Source organism: Geospiza fortis, unplaced genomic scaffold, assembly GCF_000277835.1.
Source record: "Geospiza fortis unplaced genomic scaffold, GeoFor_1.0 scaffold244, whole genome shotgun sequence".
Classification (NCBI taxonomy): Eukaryota; Metazoa; Chordata; class Aves; order Passeriformes; family Thraupidae; genus Geospiza; species Geospiza fortis.
The window spans coordinates 3,219,819-3,234,937 of NW_005054370.1; the positions used below are offsets into that span (position 1 = coordinate 3,219,819).

The 15,119-nt window shown below is 46.4% G+C and overlaps 2 protein-coding genes and 1 long non-coding RNA gene across 3 annotated transcripts in view; 2 read left to right on the forward strand and 1 right to left on the reverse strand.

The window, feature by feature from the left end:
• The window catches only part of RSAD1 (radical S-adenosyl methionine domain containing 1), a 4,089-nt gene extending 2,833 nt beyond the window's left edge, over positions 1-1,256 (forward strand). The window contains exon 10 of the mRNA XM_031059931.1: positions 1,239-1,256. Coding sequence (XP_030915791.1) covers positions 1,239-1,256 — 18 coding nt within the window. The remainder of the gene's footprint in view (positions 1-1,238) is intronic.
• On the forward strand, positions 694-11,600 carry MYCBPAP (MYCBP associated protein). The gene is made up of 18 exons (XM_031059963.1): positions 694-809; positions 1,747-1,894; positions 1,996-2,099; positions 2,577-2,751; positions 3,077-3,192; positions 3,870-4,020; positions 4,200-4,315; positions 5,009-5,109; positions 5,737-5,848; positions 6,182-6,371; positions 6,894-7,081; positions 7,640-7,786; positions 7,959-8,240; positions 9,029-9,150; positions 9,883-9,998; positions 10,459-10,580; positions 10,836-10,985; positions 11,458-11,600. Exons 3-18 carry the CDS (start codon positions 2,070-2,072, stop codon positions 11,521-11,523), a joined length of 2,184 nt encoding a protein of 727 aa, XP_030915823.1. The 5' UTR covers positions 694-809; positions 1,747-1,894; positions 1,996-2,069; the 3' UTR covers positions 11,524-11,600.
• The window catches only part of LOC115948277, a 6,405-nt gene continuing 781 nt past the window's right edge, over positions 9,496-15,119 (reverse strand). Inside the window, exons 2-3 of the long non-coding RNA XR_004082112.1 lie at positions 13,184-13,283; positions 9,496-10,034 (exon numbers count right to left, since the gene is read on the reverse strand). This is a non-coding gene — a long non-coding RNA (uncharacterized LOC115948277). The remainder of the gene's footprint in view (positions 10,035-13,183; positions 13,284-15,119) is intronic.

Consider the following 15,119-nt stretch of genomic DNA (forward strand, 5'->3'; position numbering starts at 1 on the left):
GCTGGGCCGGGTCAGGCCGGGCCTGCGGCCTCGGTTGGGCCGCGGTTGAAGCGGTCGGAACCAGCCCCTTCCCCCGCCAGTGACCTCCTGTCATTATTCTGGTGGTTTTGGTTTTAAAAGCAGCAGGTCCCACCGGGAGAGGCCCGCAGGTTAAGGGGGAACAGTCGCTGGTGGGATCCCCGGAGTTCGGCTTGGCCCGCAGGTGCCGGAGGAGCTGCCCCGCACCCGTTTGGTATTTCAGAGCTGTTGTGCCACCGAGCAGCTTTTGAAACCCCGTGTTTTGTTATCCGAGTCGTGCTGGGTGAGCGCAGGGAATGTGTGCTTGTACTTGCAGCTAGAGTTGGAAACTTCCCAGGAATGCGTTGTTCCACCTGCAGGGATCTGTATTTATTTGCATTTATCTTACCGTTGTCTTTTATCTGAATAAAGTGTGAGACAATTCACTCCTACTTGACCCACTTTGGTCTTTGCAGCTTCTCAGAGGTTCACTCTTTCAATTACAAGAAATGCTGAATTTATTGTTCGTTGCAGCCTTAAAGAGAAATAATCCCAAAACATAGTTCAGGTGGAAATCATTAACCAGCCTGAGAGGAATATGGTCCTTTTGGGAGACTGAAGAAGTCTCTTCATCTGTTTTTTTAGGCAGGAAGGAAAAGACTTTTGAACAACCCTGTTCAACAACTGTAGAAGAGCAAGAGCCTGAGCCTGAGCCTGAGCCTGAGCCTGAGCCTGAGCCTGAGCTTGTTTCATATATTCTGCAAGGAGAGGACATCCAGGCACTTGAAATTAAGGCGGAGGACCTGGAGAAAGTATGTATGAGTACTTTTACTGCTAGAAACAGCTGCCTTAACAGACTTTCTCCTGTTGGGTGTTTAACCGAGGGTGCTGCCCATTTACTTAAGCCAAAAGTCACTCCTGCAGCTGAGTTCTTATGCTGTTTTGTCTGTCAGGTTTTTTATTGTGATAAAATGTCAGCTTATCAGGTTCAGTTGCTAAAAGTAAAGGATTATAAGTGCCTATAGAGTCCTTTCAAATGGAAGAATAAGTCATCTGCATCTTCAAAATTACATCTTCAACTTTCTGATCTAATAAGACCTGTAAATTGTTTGGTAGCTCTCATGGCTTTCCTTCCAAAACTCAGATCACAGTGTGTGAGTGGAAGCATTTGAGTGACACAGAAGCAGAAATCTCTTCTGGAAAGTGATGTAAAACTCTCCTTTTGTGCCCCTGTTATAAAGCAAGATCCAGAGGAGTAAGACAGTAACTGAGTTGGTATCTGCACAGCTGTGTAAGGTGTCTTGTAGGGGAAGAATCATAGAAGATTTGGCTTGGAAAGAACCTTAAAACTTAAGAACCTTAAAACTCTATTTCCACTCCCCCTGCTATGGACAGGGACACCTTCCACTATTCCAAGATTTTCCAATCCCCATCCACCCTGGCCTTGGACACCTCCAGGGATGGGGCAGCCACAGCTTCTCTGGGTAACCTGTGCCAGGGCCTCACTACCTTCGCAGAGAAGAATTTTTCCTAATGTGTAATCTAAACTTACTCTTCTTTGTCTACTTTGAATCCATTCCTTCCTTGTCTTGTTGTTACATGTCCATGTGAAAAGTCCCTATCCAGGCCTCGCAGCACCCTTACAGGAAGTGTACTGATATGACTACTGTGCATATCCTAAAAGGATCAGATGGAATAAAGGTGAGTCAGTGTGTACCTAACTGCACTGTGACTGTTTACTTCCTGAAGCTTCATGCTCCACGCCTTGCCCGTGATGCTGGGAGAATTCCAGTTCGGAAGAATTACCTTGTCCGAAAATACCGACCCAAGGAGGTGGCACATCTTGTAGCACATCCTGTTCCCCCCAAGGCACCCAGGGGACCACTGACTTTTCCTGGTAGGGTTCAACTTCACATCTTACCTGTGGGTTTTGGTTTTGCTAAGCCAAACTTTAGTGACCCGCTTCTGGGGTTGGGTATTTTTATATGTGTGTTGTAGGATCAAGACAGTTTGATGATGGCTGTGAAGAGATCCTCCCTCATCACATTTTGGGGAGTCTCCAGGAGTTAAGGATGGAAGCCTTGGCGAAAAGAAACACTCAGGTTGGTTTGCAGAGTTAGGAAAATGGTTCTGCATAGAACTTTTCCAGAGGTAGAGTGTGGTGCCTGCAGTACCTTTCGATGCTTTCCAGCACCTATCAGGAGCAGGGCAGGCCTGAGGTGTGGTTTTCCCAGCCTCATCACACTCTCAGGGAGGGTTGCCTTTGGAGAAACTGCACCAGCAGGTTTTGGAGTCCTGTGTGCAGGACCAGGTCATGGAAGGAACAATTACACAGGCTTCCTCTTCCCTTTGTGCCCTGCTGATGGTGTCGGGGAAGAACTGGTGTTGCAGCAATGCCATTGCTGGAGTCTCATTACTCAGATAAACACTTCCATTGTATCTTAGTGTGTCCCCACTGCCCTGGGTTCCTTCCTCTCAGATTGCTAATGTAACATTGTGGTCAATCTGAAGAATTCTCCCCTCTCCCATTCCTGTTCTGGTGCATGGAGAGGTCCATTTAATGTTTCATTTCTCATCAGCTAGCAGATGCTATTAAGGTTCCTCATACAGATGTTACTGCAGCAGCTTTAGAAGAGGAACATGGAGGAGAGGAGAAAGCAAAGGCACATCAGGCCCAACTAGCAGAGCACAAAGCTTTCCAGAACTGGAGCCATCATATGGCAATGAGGAAAAAGCAGGAAAAACACCTAGGAGGTGAGAAAAGCTAAGGAGGTCTCATTTTATGAAATTCTGTGTGCAGGTGGAGAAGTTTGATGTCCCCACCCCAAATTGCAGTAGTCATTGCCCACCAGGGTTAATCCCATTGCCACTGCAGTCTAATTCCATGTTCTCAGAGCTCCCACACTGCTCATGCTGTTGGCTCTGGATGTTGTGGAAAGGTGTGCTGGTGGCTCTGGCTGGGGAGAGGGCAGTGGATTTGGCAGGAAACCGTGTAAGTGGGTTACAGATGAACAATAACAGTGGCAAAGGGTGTGCCCAGAAGTGCAGCACCAATGATGTGATGGTTTTTTATTTATAGAAATTCTTCACAAGCCAGAGAATGAATTGCTGATGAACATGTCAGACAATTACAGGCAAATCCAGGAAGAACGTGACCTCATTGACCGGAGTCTCCCTGCCCTGTTTCCTGGAAAGGTGAGAGCCCCACTTCCTGTGTGTCCTGATTGTGCTGCTCTTGCCACACAGCACAGACACTCTTCTAAGTCAGTCTCTGAAGTGCTGTCAGGAGATGTTTATCAAAGCCACTCTGAATCCCTCAGCTTGGTGTCTCAGCAGAGCTTTCAGGGACATGAAAAATAAAAACCTGAATTGTGCTATCTATACCAGCCAGGGGAAAGTGGTGATGAGCAAGTGGCATTTCTTGGTTCTCACTAAAGACTGTTGTGCCCTGGGAAGTGGCATGGGAACGTGTCACAATTGTTGTTCCAGGGGCAGAAATATCTGATAGCTTCAGGCTTGGATTTTAGTGATTGCCATGGAGAAAAGGGCATGGGTAAGACAGGAGGGTTATGGGAGTATCATGTTAATTTTTTTTTCACATTTATAGCACTGTCAAAGAATTTGCATTTGTGTGAGGCTTTATTTTAATATCATTCAACCTTCATGTGCACTAGATAGAAGAAAGTTCATCTTTGACAGCAGCCTGATAGAAATTTTGGCTTCCTCAGCAGAAATGGATAATTCATAGACTTTTAAAATGCTTATATAGTCAGGGTTAGACCTCTTCTTTTTAGCTTTGAGTGCCTCTGAAAATAGCAGGTAGCTGCACCATTATCCACAACAGTCAGTGGGAGCCTTGTTTCCCACCCTAGGGATACCGAGTGGGAAGCGAGTTCTGGAGCCTTCCTGAGCAAATTGGGGATGAACGCACCGGGCTGACTCTGACCCTGACCCGGACAGAATGTGGGCACCCAGAACCACTCACTCATGTGGGGAAACCCCGAACTGTCCAGAGGGAAACAGGTAAGGGAACACTGCAGAGAGGTGATTCCAAAGAAATGGGGCACAAGCGTGAAGAAGCAGCTCCTTCCCTGTTGAGCCTCCTCTTGAAAACACTACAAGGCCAAAGTTTGGCAGAGAATGAAATTTGATTAGGCATGTGGGTATGTAGAGAGTGAGCTCTTGTATTGGTATTTCCACAGGTCTGAAGCCTCCAAAGAAGATTCCTTGCCACCTAAACTGGGATAAGAGTCTTTACCTGAAACATCGACGACAGGAGCTAAAATCTCTCCTAGAGGAGCTGGGCTTTTATAAGCCGGTAAGACCGGAGGAACAAGGACATTGTTTGTGTCTCTTGTCAGGTGCTGTAGAGTAACAAAATTGTCAGGAGTTGGATCTGAAAAAAGCATTAGGAAACTAAAACTTGGTCCCACAGTGTTTTTCGTGGAAGTTCCCACATTTCCAAAGGGCCACACCTATGAAAGAGTTGTCTGACCTCCTGAAGTGCTGCATGGAGTGGTCTAGGGGCCTCAGAATAGGACCCCAAACCAGCAGCATGCAGCTTCCAGGACCCAGGCAAAGAAAAACCTGCCAAGTAGTGGTGCGGGACTTTGATTTAGTGCTGTGGGGCAGAGGGAAGAGATCTTTACCTATGTGGAAGACACACACTGAAATAATCTCCTGAAGGCAGGTGACCCCTTCTCCTACAAACAGAACAAACCTCACTTTTTTGTCTTTGAAACTTGTCTCTGAGGATGAGGAACATGTGAAGGACACTTTCTCTGTGCATCATTGCTAGTGGGGAATGCAGTCATCTAGGATTCTTGGGAATCTCAGAATTGGTTCTTTTCCGTGTCCCTTGAGCATCCTCCGGATGCCTCTAAAAACCATTGAAGAAGCAAGATATCACAACTTCACTTTACTTGGCTGAGTTGATGCATTTGTCTAGTGTTTTAATGTCCTTTCTGCGTAAAAGAGCAACTGTGAGTTGATAATTTCTGTGTATGTCCAGGATCTGGAAGGACTGGAGGTGATTGGGAAAGGGCAGCCTTTCACATCTGTCTCAACTAAGGCTTTTCTACATACCACCATTTCTGAAGAGATTGAGATCCTGTAAGTTCTACTTTGTGGCAAAGTAAAGAATTTTGGGTGTGCACCATCAGTCTGTGAGAATATCCTTAGCTGTTCTTATCCAGAATGGAGACAAGTCTCCACTGGGACACAATAAAAGGCATATTCTTATATTATAATCACCAGATCTAGGAGCCTTTGTGCCTTGGGGCCTTGTGTCTAAGGAGCAACAATCAGAGAAAAGTTTTGTTGAGGCTCTTCCTCCAGTCTTCACTCTGTGTGGCTTCAGAGCTTAGATCAGGCAGGGTGGGATTCTACTCTCAGTTACCTCCATTTGATTGAATTTTTCTAGCCTTCCATCATTACTTTCCTAGTTTTCCCCATCCTGTCCATCTGTAACAGGCACAGCCTGAGAGCCTCTTGTCCTTTTTCACTCATGTACTTAGACAGGTCTCATTCTTTAATATTTTGGCTGTCGTGTCCTCCTTGCTAGTGACACGTAGCTAGATGGGTTCACCACGTCTGCAGGGCTCTGTCCCTAAAGAGAGTATCATGTGAGAAAATAATAAATGGCATTATTTCTTACAGGGTCTTGTAATTCACCCCTGGTTTTCCCCTCTCTGGAAGTGAATTTCACTCCATGAAAATGCTGGCTTTTGTTTCCTTTAGCAGTGACCCCTTAGGTGACTCCTTCACCGAGGTTCCAGAAGCTGAAAAGGTTCCATCTTTAGTTTTCTGTGGCGAGCCTGCTCGTTGGATCAAGGGCATCACTGCTTGCAGGGTAATTCTGAGATTTTAATTGTTTAGTCAAGCTAAGCCTGTTTGAGCTCCCAAGTCACAGTTGTACAATAACTGTCATCCCAAAGCCACAGAATGGGGGCCTTACTCTGAAGATAGTAGAATATCCCTGTGTTTGTTCCAGAGAGATCTAGGAACAGAAGGGCTCTGGTTGTGGTGTGCTGTTCAGATTCCCAGGCTTTGTCTGTAAAATGGCCACTTCTTTGGACTTGCCTTACAAGTTCTCCTACCAAGGCTCAAACCCCTTATTTAAGCTATGACTTCATGCAGGATAAATCCTACTAGATAGAGTAGAAATTGTTCCTTTTCCTTGTAGAAGGAAATTGGTATTGCTGCCCGCCTCACCTTTGAGAGTCTGGCTAGTGAGAAGGCTGAAAGCTTCCTGACAGTGACCAATGATGGCAGAGCTTCCATTTGGTACAACTGGATGAGGCTTCCCCAGCAGATCCCCTCCAGAGAAACCAATGGGAGGAGAGTGCCCTGCTTTTACTTTGATACCAGACCAGGTATGAGACCTGCTGGTCTCCAAGACCTTTGTACCTCAAGCATAGAGCAGGAATTTGGGAGTTACCGGGGTTGTGGAGTCTGACTAATGGCAGAGCACTGCTGGGTGATTTCTCCTGAGGAAGCCACCCTGGGTGTCAGAGCTGACTCACCCCAAAAGAGCTGTGCAAGGCAGATCTCTCTCCTGGAACTTAAAGGAAAGGAGGTTGCTTCTGCTCTGAGTGTAAATGGGTGGAATATTGAGAAGTGAATAATATTCTAGTGGCAAATGGGTCATAATCTTCTGGAGAGAAAACTGAGCTTGCTCTAGAAGGAGAGTGCAATGGAAATAAGGCCAGTTCAGGAACATAGGGACTGAGAGTAAATCTGGAAGGAGAATGATAGCTGGATGAAGTGTGATAACCAGCCAAACTATGGAGAAAGAGTCTCCTAGAGAGACAAGGACACTTGGGATGGTGTTGGAAAAGGGTCAGGCTAACCAGGTGGCTTCTTGCACACCCAGTGCATTTTCTCTCTTATTTCAGGTGTAATTTTGCCTGGAGAAACTCTGAGGTTTTCTTTTATTTTCAAGTCAGAGAGAGCAGGCATTTTCAGCGAGCCCTGGGAATTTAGGACACATCCCCTGTTATTAGGAGGAGCTCTGCTTCAGGTGACCCTTTGGGGAATTGCTGTCTATGAGGATAAATTGGCTGACTTCAGAGAGAAATTGGAGGTAACCAAGCATGTAGCTGGGTAACTGAGCTTTGAACTTTATATGCAAATAGAGGATAAGGGTGGGAGTGGACAACATGGTATTTTTATTGTTGTGCAATTACTGCTGAGAGTGAGATTTACAGAATGTCTGCACATACTTGAGCAGGTTTGCTAAATGACATGAGGAACTCTGCAGTCTATTGTAATGTTGTTACTAAAGACATGACTGTGTCTCCTAAAGTGTTCACACTGGTCCTTTAAAGAATGAAATTTCTGTTGGTAATTAATTTCATTATTTACTTAATGGGAAGGGGATTGACTGCTGTACACTATGATAGCAGTTAAGGTATAAATTGAAAATTACACTATGCTTTGAAAAATATAGTTTGGGGGCAGAATTTGTAGAGTTTATTTGAAAAGCTGTTGGAAGTATTGCTCTGCTCAGCAGGGTTTGCAGTTGTTCATGTCCTTGTAACTCTGTACAATGAATAGTGTGGTTATTACAGGTGGGACTGAGTTTGTGTGTTTGCATATGGAATGGGGACTCACACATGTTGTTCTTGTTGTGGTGCCTCAGAGTGAGCTGGCTGCTCGAGAAGGTGCTTCTATAGTGAAAGAAAGCCTGAATGAACTTCTTAAGCCAATTCGGACACCCGAGCGTACCCCATCTCCTGTGGATGCCTGTGTCACAGAGGAAGAGCTGTTCCACAGGAAAAATCCCAAGGTGATGTTTGCTACTGGATGGACTGCACAACTGAAATAAGTGGGGAGGGCAGATCCACGGGGCTGCTGCATCCCTAGGATTCTGGAGCTGGCAGTCTGCCATGGAGGCTTTAACAGTTGGGTTTGAAGAGGGAAGGTGCAGCTCATGTTTACCTTTTCCCCCGTTGTCACAGTTGCATTATCAGCATCAAGTGGTAAAGCAGCTGCATAAACTATGGAGACAGCACCTGACTGTGCCTTCAGTCTTGGAGGAGGAAGTGCCCTTGGACCAGAGGAACACTGCAGAGGACATGGAGTATCAGGAGAGCACCTTGGAGCCTCCCTCTGTCCGGAGCAGCACCACTGAGCTCCCATGTGGGAAGCACACATTAGAGGATGCTCCAAGGGAAAAGAGCACTGAGGAGGAAGAAGCAGGTCCTTCAGGATGGAACCTTTCCCTCGAGGACTTTAAACAGGTGGGAACCTCTGTTCCCACAAGCTGATGGTGTGTTAATTCCCCTACAAACAGCCCAGCCTGCCCCAATATGGGCCCACCTAAAGGGCTGTTGCCAATATACTGGGAGTTTGCAAGATTTATGATGTGTGTTGGCTCTGCTGACCACACCCTCAGTGCTCTTGTAAAGAGATTCCCAAGAGAGACTTTGTGGGCTGTTGTGTGAAGAAGAAAAGAGAAGCACACAATATAATAGATATTTTAAGCTCTTCCCCCATTAGCTTTTTGTCATCCCAGGACTGAATGTGGGGGCAGGTTGGGCTTACAGCCTCCTGTGGCTCCCCCAAGGGCTCTGCTCCTTGGAGAGCCCTTCCTATTCATCAGAGAACTGGGGGCACACTCATGAGCTGTGGATAAAATACAGACCTCCTTTTATTAAAGCAAGAGTGCTTTGGATTCTGTCAATGGTTTTTCTGTAGTGCTCTCTTGGAAATCTCTCTGTTGTTTTTATAACTAAGCTTTACTAGGGAGCCTTCTAGCTTGATAGAATCCCTGTTTCCCAGAACACCTGAAGTTGCAAAGGAGCTTAATATCGGTCTGATGAGGGAATCTGGATTTGTTCTGCAGATCTTGGGTACCTTGGCCATATCCTAGCTGTGTAGGAAGCCCCATCTGGGTGTGTAAGTGTCCAGTGCAGCCTGGTTTCAGACTGGTGTCCAGGAAGAGAGCTGTGGGCTGCTCCACTGAGCTCAGGGACTGGGAATAAAGACTGAGAAGTGTTCCACAGCCGCTGTGAATTTTCTCTCACAGGCTATAATGTCAATCTCCGGGGAGGAGCAGCAGGAAGAAGCACTGACCCAGCTCAATAAGGCAGCTCTGGAGCTTTGTGTTGAACAGAGGCCAACTCAGTTAGACCTTCTGTATCCACTCTGGTGGGTTACCTTTGCAAGGAAAAGCTTGTGAAAACATTGTGTGATCAACAGCCTCAGCAAGCTCTCTTGCAAGTGTTGTGATTCAGAGTGCACATAATTATAGGAGGTCTAGAAGTCATCTTTACGCTCTGGTTTTTTATAGCTTAATTGTAGCAGCTGTCTAGGACCCAAATGCCTTTTTTTTTTTTTCCTGGAGATAAGTTTAGAATATTAAATGCATGTAATTTTGGAGAGTGTACAAGATTATTTCTGGCAAGACTATTCCAGTCTGTATTTATGAAACCTTTGGGTATTTTCTGTACCCTTTTACTCAGATAACTGTCTCCTCCCTCATACAGTCTCTCTGTTCTTTGCTCAGGCTTTCAGACTGTAAACATATCAACAGCTTTGAGCTGCTTCTAAATTAGAAGGATGCAGGTTCCTCTTGGTAAACACAGAGCAGGTAGATTTACCAATGTGTGTCATGTTGAAGAGCAGAACTAGTTTCACAGTAATATTAATGGGTTCCTGGGAGCCTGTTGATTTGCAAACCTTTGAGACCTCGGAGGGCTCTAACATGAGGAAAGCAATTTAGCATCCCCCTGCACAGATATTTAGACAGTGGGTGCTGTTTTGTTGGTTTAATTGCACAGGGCAGCTGTCAGCTATAAGGTGCCTTCACTTCTGGGCACAGGGTCAAACAAGGTGGCAGTTGCTGCACTGTCTCCCTTCTAATCCTGACCATTTTCTCAGCCTCCAGCTGTGGCGTGGAGCAATTGATGACTTGGTGAGTCATTCTCTGAGGCTGAGATCCGTGCTTGGTTTGATGAAGAAGGACATCTATGCAGAAGCTGTTCCAGAGGAAACAGGTAAATGGTTTTACCACGGCAACTGCTTTCTGTGGGCTGTTGGAAATGCAAAAAACATGATGAATTTGAACTGAAATGTCAATTTCAACATGTCTCCCTGAGGAAGAAGCATCATGAAAATAACTGGCAGATTGTATGACAGTAACAATGCTAATTGGGATCTGTGGTTTGGCATCAGGAAAAAAACATCCCCACAAAAAAAAAGCCTTTTGATTCAGCTAGGTCTAGCCATGGTTTTCATACAGACTGACCCAGCAAATACTGCCTCAATGAGACCTCTTCATACCTTATTTAAACAAAGAAGTCTTCAAGGTATTGTTTTTCAGTGCAGTACATCTCAGATTAACAAAAAGAGGATAATACATTGCAAAAGTAACACATTCCCACTGCGCAAGTGCAGTGGGATGGACTTTCTGGATGTGTGGATGCTTTTGGTTAATGGAAATCCTTTCTTTTGCAGAGGAAGTAAAGCAAGGAGGAGCAAAAAAAGGAGGAAAGGAAGACAAAATAGCTACAAAGAAAGAAGAGAAAAAGGATAAAGACAGCAAAAAAAGTAGAGGGACATCAGGAAAGGAGAAAGCAGTAGGTGTTGGGATGCCTGGTGAACCCTTAGTGCTGGGAACAGTGTGATCATCCTGAGGTTGTGTATCCTGAGTTTGAACTAATTTCCAACCCAGTGAAAGAGGTGCTGCTGCTGGGAGATGCATATTGAAGCAGTCTGATCAGTGTCCTGACCTATGTCCCATTTTTCCTTGGTCTGTCCCTGATTAGGATCATTCAGGCAGCAGAAAGCTGAAAGCAAAAGATGAGAAGCAAGTATCTTCCATTTCTGTGCAGGTCATGAAAGGAGGAGTAGAGTCCATCAAAGGAAGATATGAGAAGCAGAAGGTGAAAGAAGAAGCTGCAACTACAGTTGCGGCAGAACCTGTTCAGGAGCAGGTGGACTCTATTTCACTTGAAACATACCGGGAAAAGCTCTACATTGAAGTGAGTCTAACCAGAGCTTGTATCATTGTCAGGGTTTTGTTCTTTTCTTGTAAGGCACACTGAGGCTCAGGGGGAGAGGCAGGCATTTTGTTAAACTCAGAAAACTGGCAGACATATGTCCCTTGTGCTGCAGTAAGGTAAGTGTGAAATCCAAATTAATTTGTTTCAGCCTGGAATCTGTTAGCAGAAATCCAGCCATCGCATAGCCACATGCGGGACTTCTATCTGGGATGTCTTTAGCATTGCTTGCAGACTCTGGAGGGATCAGCTGAATTAATTGTACCTCAGATAATGTTAAACACACTTCATAGCCAGGGAAGTTATTACTAGAGCTCTGACAGCAGCAGGCTCCCACTTCTATATGGTTGTGTGTGTGCCCATATGAAAATGTACCTCAGAAACCATCTCTGTCAATCTCAGCCTCACGATTTCCTCATGTGTTTTCACTGCAGCTGTCTTTGAATTTCTGCAGGTTTACAGGTTGCTGGATTCAATGGTGAGCAAAATGGTGTCTTTATTTGAGGATCTGAAGCAGTAACATGCTCTGAAGTAGGAGTGAAGCCCTTTGTATGTAGAAATAGACTTGCTTTTAAAAAAATAAAATAAATAACCATATTTACACAGATGGAGTGGAGATTCTTCTTTCTGAAGTGATTCAGTGGTTACAAATACTGGGCTGCCTCTTTTCTGACACACTGTGATGTGAGACTATTGCTAGATCATCTGTTACTGCTACAGATGATGCTTGCCAAGAAGAGACAAGGCAAGAAGTATCACCACCTCGGAAAACATTAAGACTGGAAAATACTGGTATTTCTGCTAAAGGAGAATTTAAAAGTGCCAGTTAACATAAGGTATATTCTTTGTGTCTTGATTGTGCTTTGCTAGCAGGTGAGTGAACAGGATGTCCTTGTTCTCATGAATACTGGTACCAGGAGAGTAGACAAATCCATCCTGGGTTTTAGCATATTTTTGGCATCTTGTCCAGTCTCCCCTTGGGACTTGCTGACAGGAGGCTTCTCTGAGGCATTCTGGATCCCAGTAAAAACACTGTCCCAAGGGGTGTGCCACCCTGCCTGGTTTTGCACTCTCAGATTTCCTTCTTGTGCTGATCTTGCCATCTCTTTCCATTGAACTCCAGGTACCCACACCCCATTCTGAGCCAGGTTTTACATGTTTCCTTCCGAGACTAATCACTCTTAAACGAGTGAAATTTTTGCTATAAAAGTTGTGAGCCATGCTCAGTCCTCATATTAGAGCCACCCCTCCTGTCTGTCCATCTGCCTGTGTATCTGGGCTCCATCACCATTTTCCATCTGTGTGCATCACTGCTGGAATGGGGCTTTTTGTGGAGGCATCCCAGGCCTGAGTGTGGCACATTGGACTTGGAGCAGGTTCTCAAGGCAGTGAGCTCTGTGTGGGGTCTGTCTTGGCCTGGTGTCACTAAGTGCCACCTTCCTGCTAAAGTCGCTGGACAGCATTCCCCAGAAAGGCTTTGGCCCTGTAGAGCAATGACATCAATGTAGATCATTAACTGGGGATGGTGATCCCACTGAAGCTCTTAAGCAGCAGATGCCTATCCATGCTCAGCATCGCTCAGCCATGAGTTCAGTGGCTCCAGGTGTGCCCCTTGGGTACATGCCCCTGTCCCTGGGCTGGCACACGCTTGCAGCTGCACATGTAGTGTGAAATGACTGCTCCTTCTGCTGCATTGGTGTCTTCTGCTTTCTCATTTTAACTCCTGTGCTGTCCCTGGGGAGAGGATCTATTTCTCTCCTTGGCTCCCAGCAATACCATGTCAAAGCACAGCTTGTTTTTTTCACTGGCCAGGTGAGGCTCCTCATCTTTTGAGATGTTCCTTTCAGTGGGGTGTGGGGAAGCATTTTGGCTTCTATAGCAGTAGGAGCCTCCTCTGGCTTGGTGGGCAGAGACCCACAAAGGGAATGTCTCTGCTCAGCATTCCTGGAGTGAGAATTTCAGCAACATTTTGAGAATTAGGAGGAAAAAGGCCTGAAGTTGGGGTGTGTCTCACAGGCTCTGACAATAGCTCCTGCCTCCCTGGAGATGATTATCAGCTTTGTGAATTTGCCCAACTCAAACTGCTCAAGCCATCTGTTCCTAGGAGAGAGGGAGTCTGCATGTTCTAGAGGCAACGTGATTGTCGGAGAGGCAGGAATCCTTTCATTTGGTAGTTTTACCTTAAAGGATGACAAAGCCCATCCATGTCTCCATGGATCCATATCTTCAGTCCAGCCTATTGAAACCAGGCTCCATGTGTTCATCTACCCACAGGAAAATCTGTTAATGCCACATGGGGTAGATGAAAGTTTTACATCAGTCACGTACAATGGACGAATGTCCTGTGCTGGCATTGTCCCTTCCAGGGAGGAGACTGGTAGCAGAGGGCAGCTGGGTGGCATAAAAGTTCTGCAAAGGAGAACAAACCTGTGAATAGTCTAATTTCTTGTCATAAATTTTTGTCATAAATATTGCCAGTACCTCTTCCAGCCTTGGACAAGAGTGTCCTCAGGGAATGAGGTACAAGGAGCTGCAGGAAACAATGTGCTGGGCCAGCAACTGTGGTACTCTGCTGTCTGGCTGCTGCAGCTTTTTGTGAGCCAGCTGATTTTTTTTTTTCCCCTTTTGCATTGATTTGTGGAAGTAACAGAACAGGAACTGCAGTGGAATTAGAGGTGGTTTCCGCAGAGTAGCTTTAGAAATATATACCTCTTATTTACAGGCCTAGTGTGAGATGTGGGCTCTGTCCTTAGCAGCAAGACCCTCAGGGCTGTCAGCCCTGCACTCTGCAGGATACTGTAAGGCTGAGTCCTTGCAGCCAGGCAAGGAAATTATTCCTTCTCTTCTCCCAAGCGTGGGCATTATTTGTATTAGTGTTAATAATTTGTGTTGTGTTTGCTAAATAACCAAGGTGAGCAACCTTCCTGGCCTTGGGAGTTGCATTCCAAACCCATCACGTGAGTGGGGCCTGAAGACACCATCACCACCAGTGAGGATGGGAAGAGGGGGAATTGCAGGAAAATAAGGCAAGCAGAAGATGACAGTACATTTCCAATGGCAGAGGGGGTCTGGGTGAGCAGCCAGGCTCTGCTGAGGGCAAGCAGTGCTTTGCTGGGTCCTATACCCACAGTGAGGTTTTGGGACCCCCCGCAAAGAAACCTCACATTTGTACAGCTCCAAAAACACCTCCTGGGATGTTCTCCCCATGGAGAGGTTCACTTTGCTTATAAAAAAATCACTGCCTGAAGAAAGGCAAGCTGTCTACCATCTGACACAGTGAAGCAGGAGCATTGGGAATGGAGGAAGCTTGGAGCCCATGGAGCTTGGGCTGCCGTGAAGAATGCCTGCCACTTCCCGAGCTGGGATGTTCTCTGGGCTGACCTGCAGAGGGTTTGGATGCTGGATATCCTCTTTTCCCACACTGCAGCTGGGAGTGGGATGCTTATTCAGCCTGCACGGCCACAGCCCGTTGGGAATGTCAGGCTGCTGAGATCCGCAAAGCCCCCAGAGGCACATGGCCTCCCCCAAGACCTAAGGCAAAGCCCTGGGGGCAAGATGGATCTCCGCTCAGCACTTTGTGTGGCTGGTGGAAGCAGCAGCAGGAAGGCACGAGCCCCCCTCCCGCCACAGAATGTCTCAGCACCCCTGAGATGTTTTCCATCGTGAAAAATGTCAGTGATATTAAAAAGATTATATATATCCATAATACTTGAAGGGCTGTCAGTGATTAAAATGGAAGGCAGAGGCCGAGAGAGAGGGGGTGGCATTAAAATGATCGAGAGACATGACTTATTTTGTCATGTCATCTGATGCCTCTCTCTCTCGCCCCAGCCAGGCTCCGGGAGCTGTTCAGAGCAGGGGAAGAACCCGCTCCAAATTTAGATCCTAGCAAAAGAAAAAAAAATAATTTAAAGAACCCAAATTGCGAGCGTGGCCTTGGGTAGCACAGAGGGAGCTGCCTGGTGGGGAGGGTCGACATCCCTCGGAGCTTCTTCCGCGCCCGGGGACGTGGATTTCTGTCTAAAAATAATGGGGGGGAGGAGGGGGGGGGAAAAAGGAAAAGGAATACAGGCGCGCAGGCAGCAGCGAGCAGCGCCTGGCTGGCTGGCAGCGGAG

Excerpts from the sequence above, each read along its gene's own strand:
- MYCBPAP (XM_031059963.1), top strand. The coding sequence starts at position 2,070 with ATGGAAGCCTTGGCGAAAAGAAACACTCAG. Across the intron at positions 4,316-5,008 it reads AGCTGGGCTTTTATAAGCCG|GATCTGGAAGGACTGGAGGT; the intron begins GTAAGACCGGAG and ends GTGTATGTCCAG. Across the intron at positions 5,110-5,736 it reads TCTGAAGAGATTGAGATCCT|CAGTGACCCCTTAGGTGACT; the intron begins GTAAGTTCTACT and ends TGTTTCCTTTAG.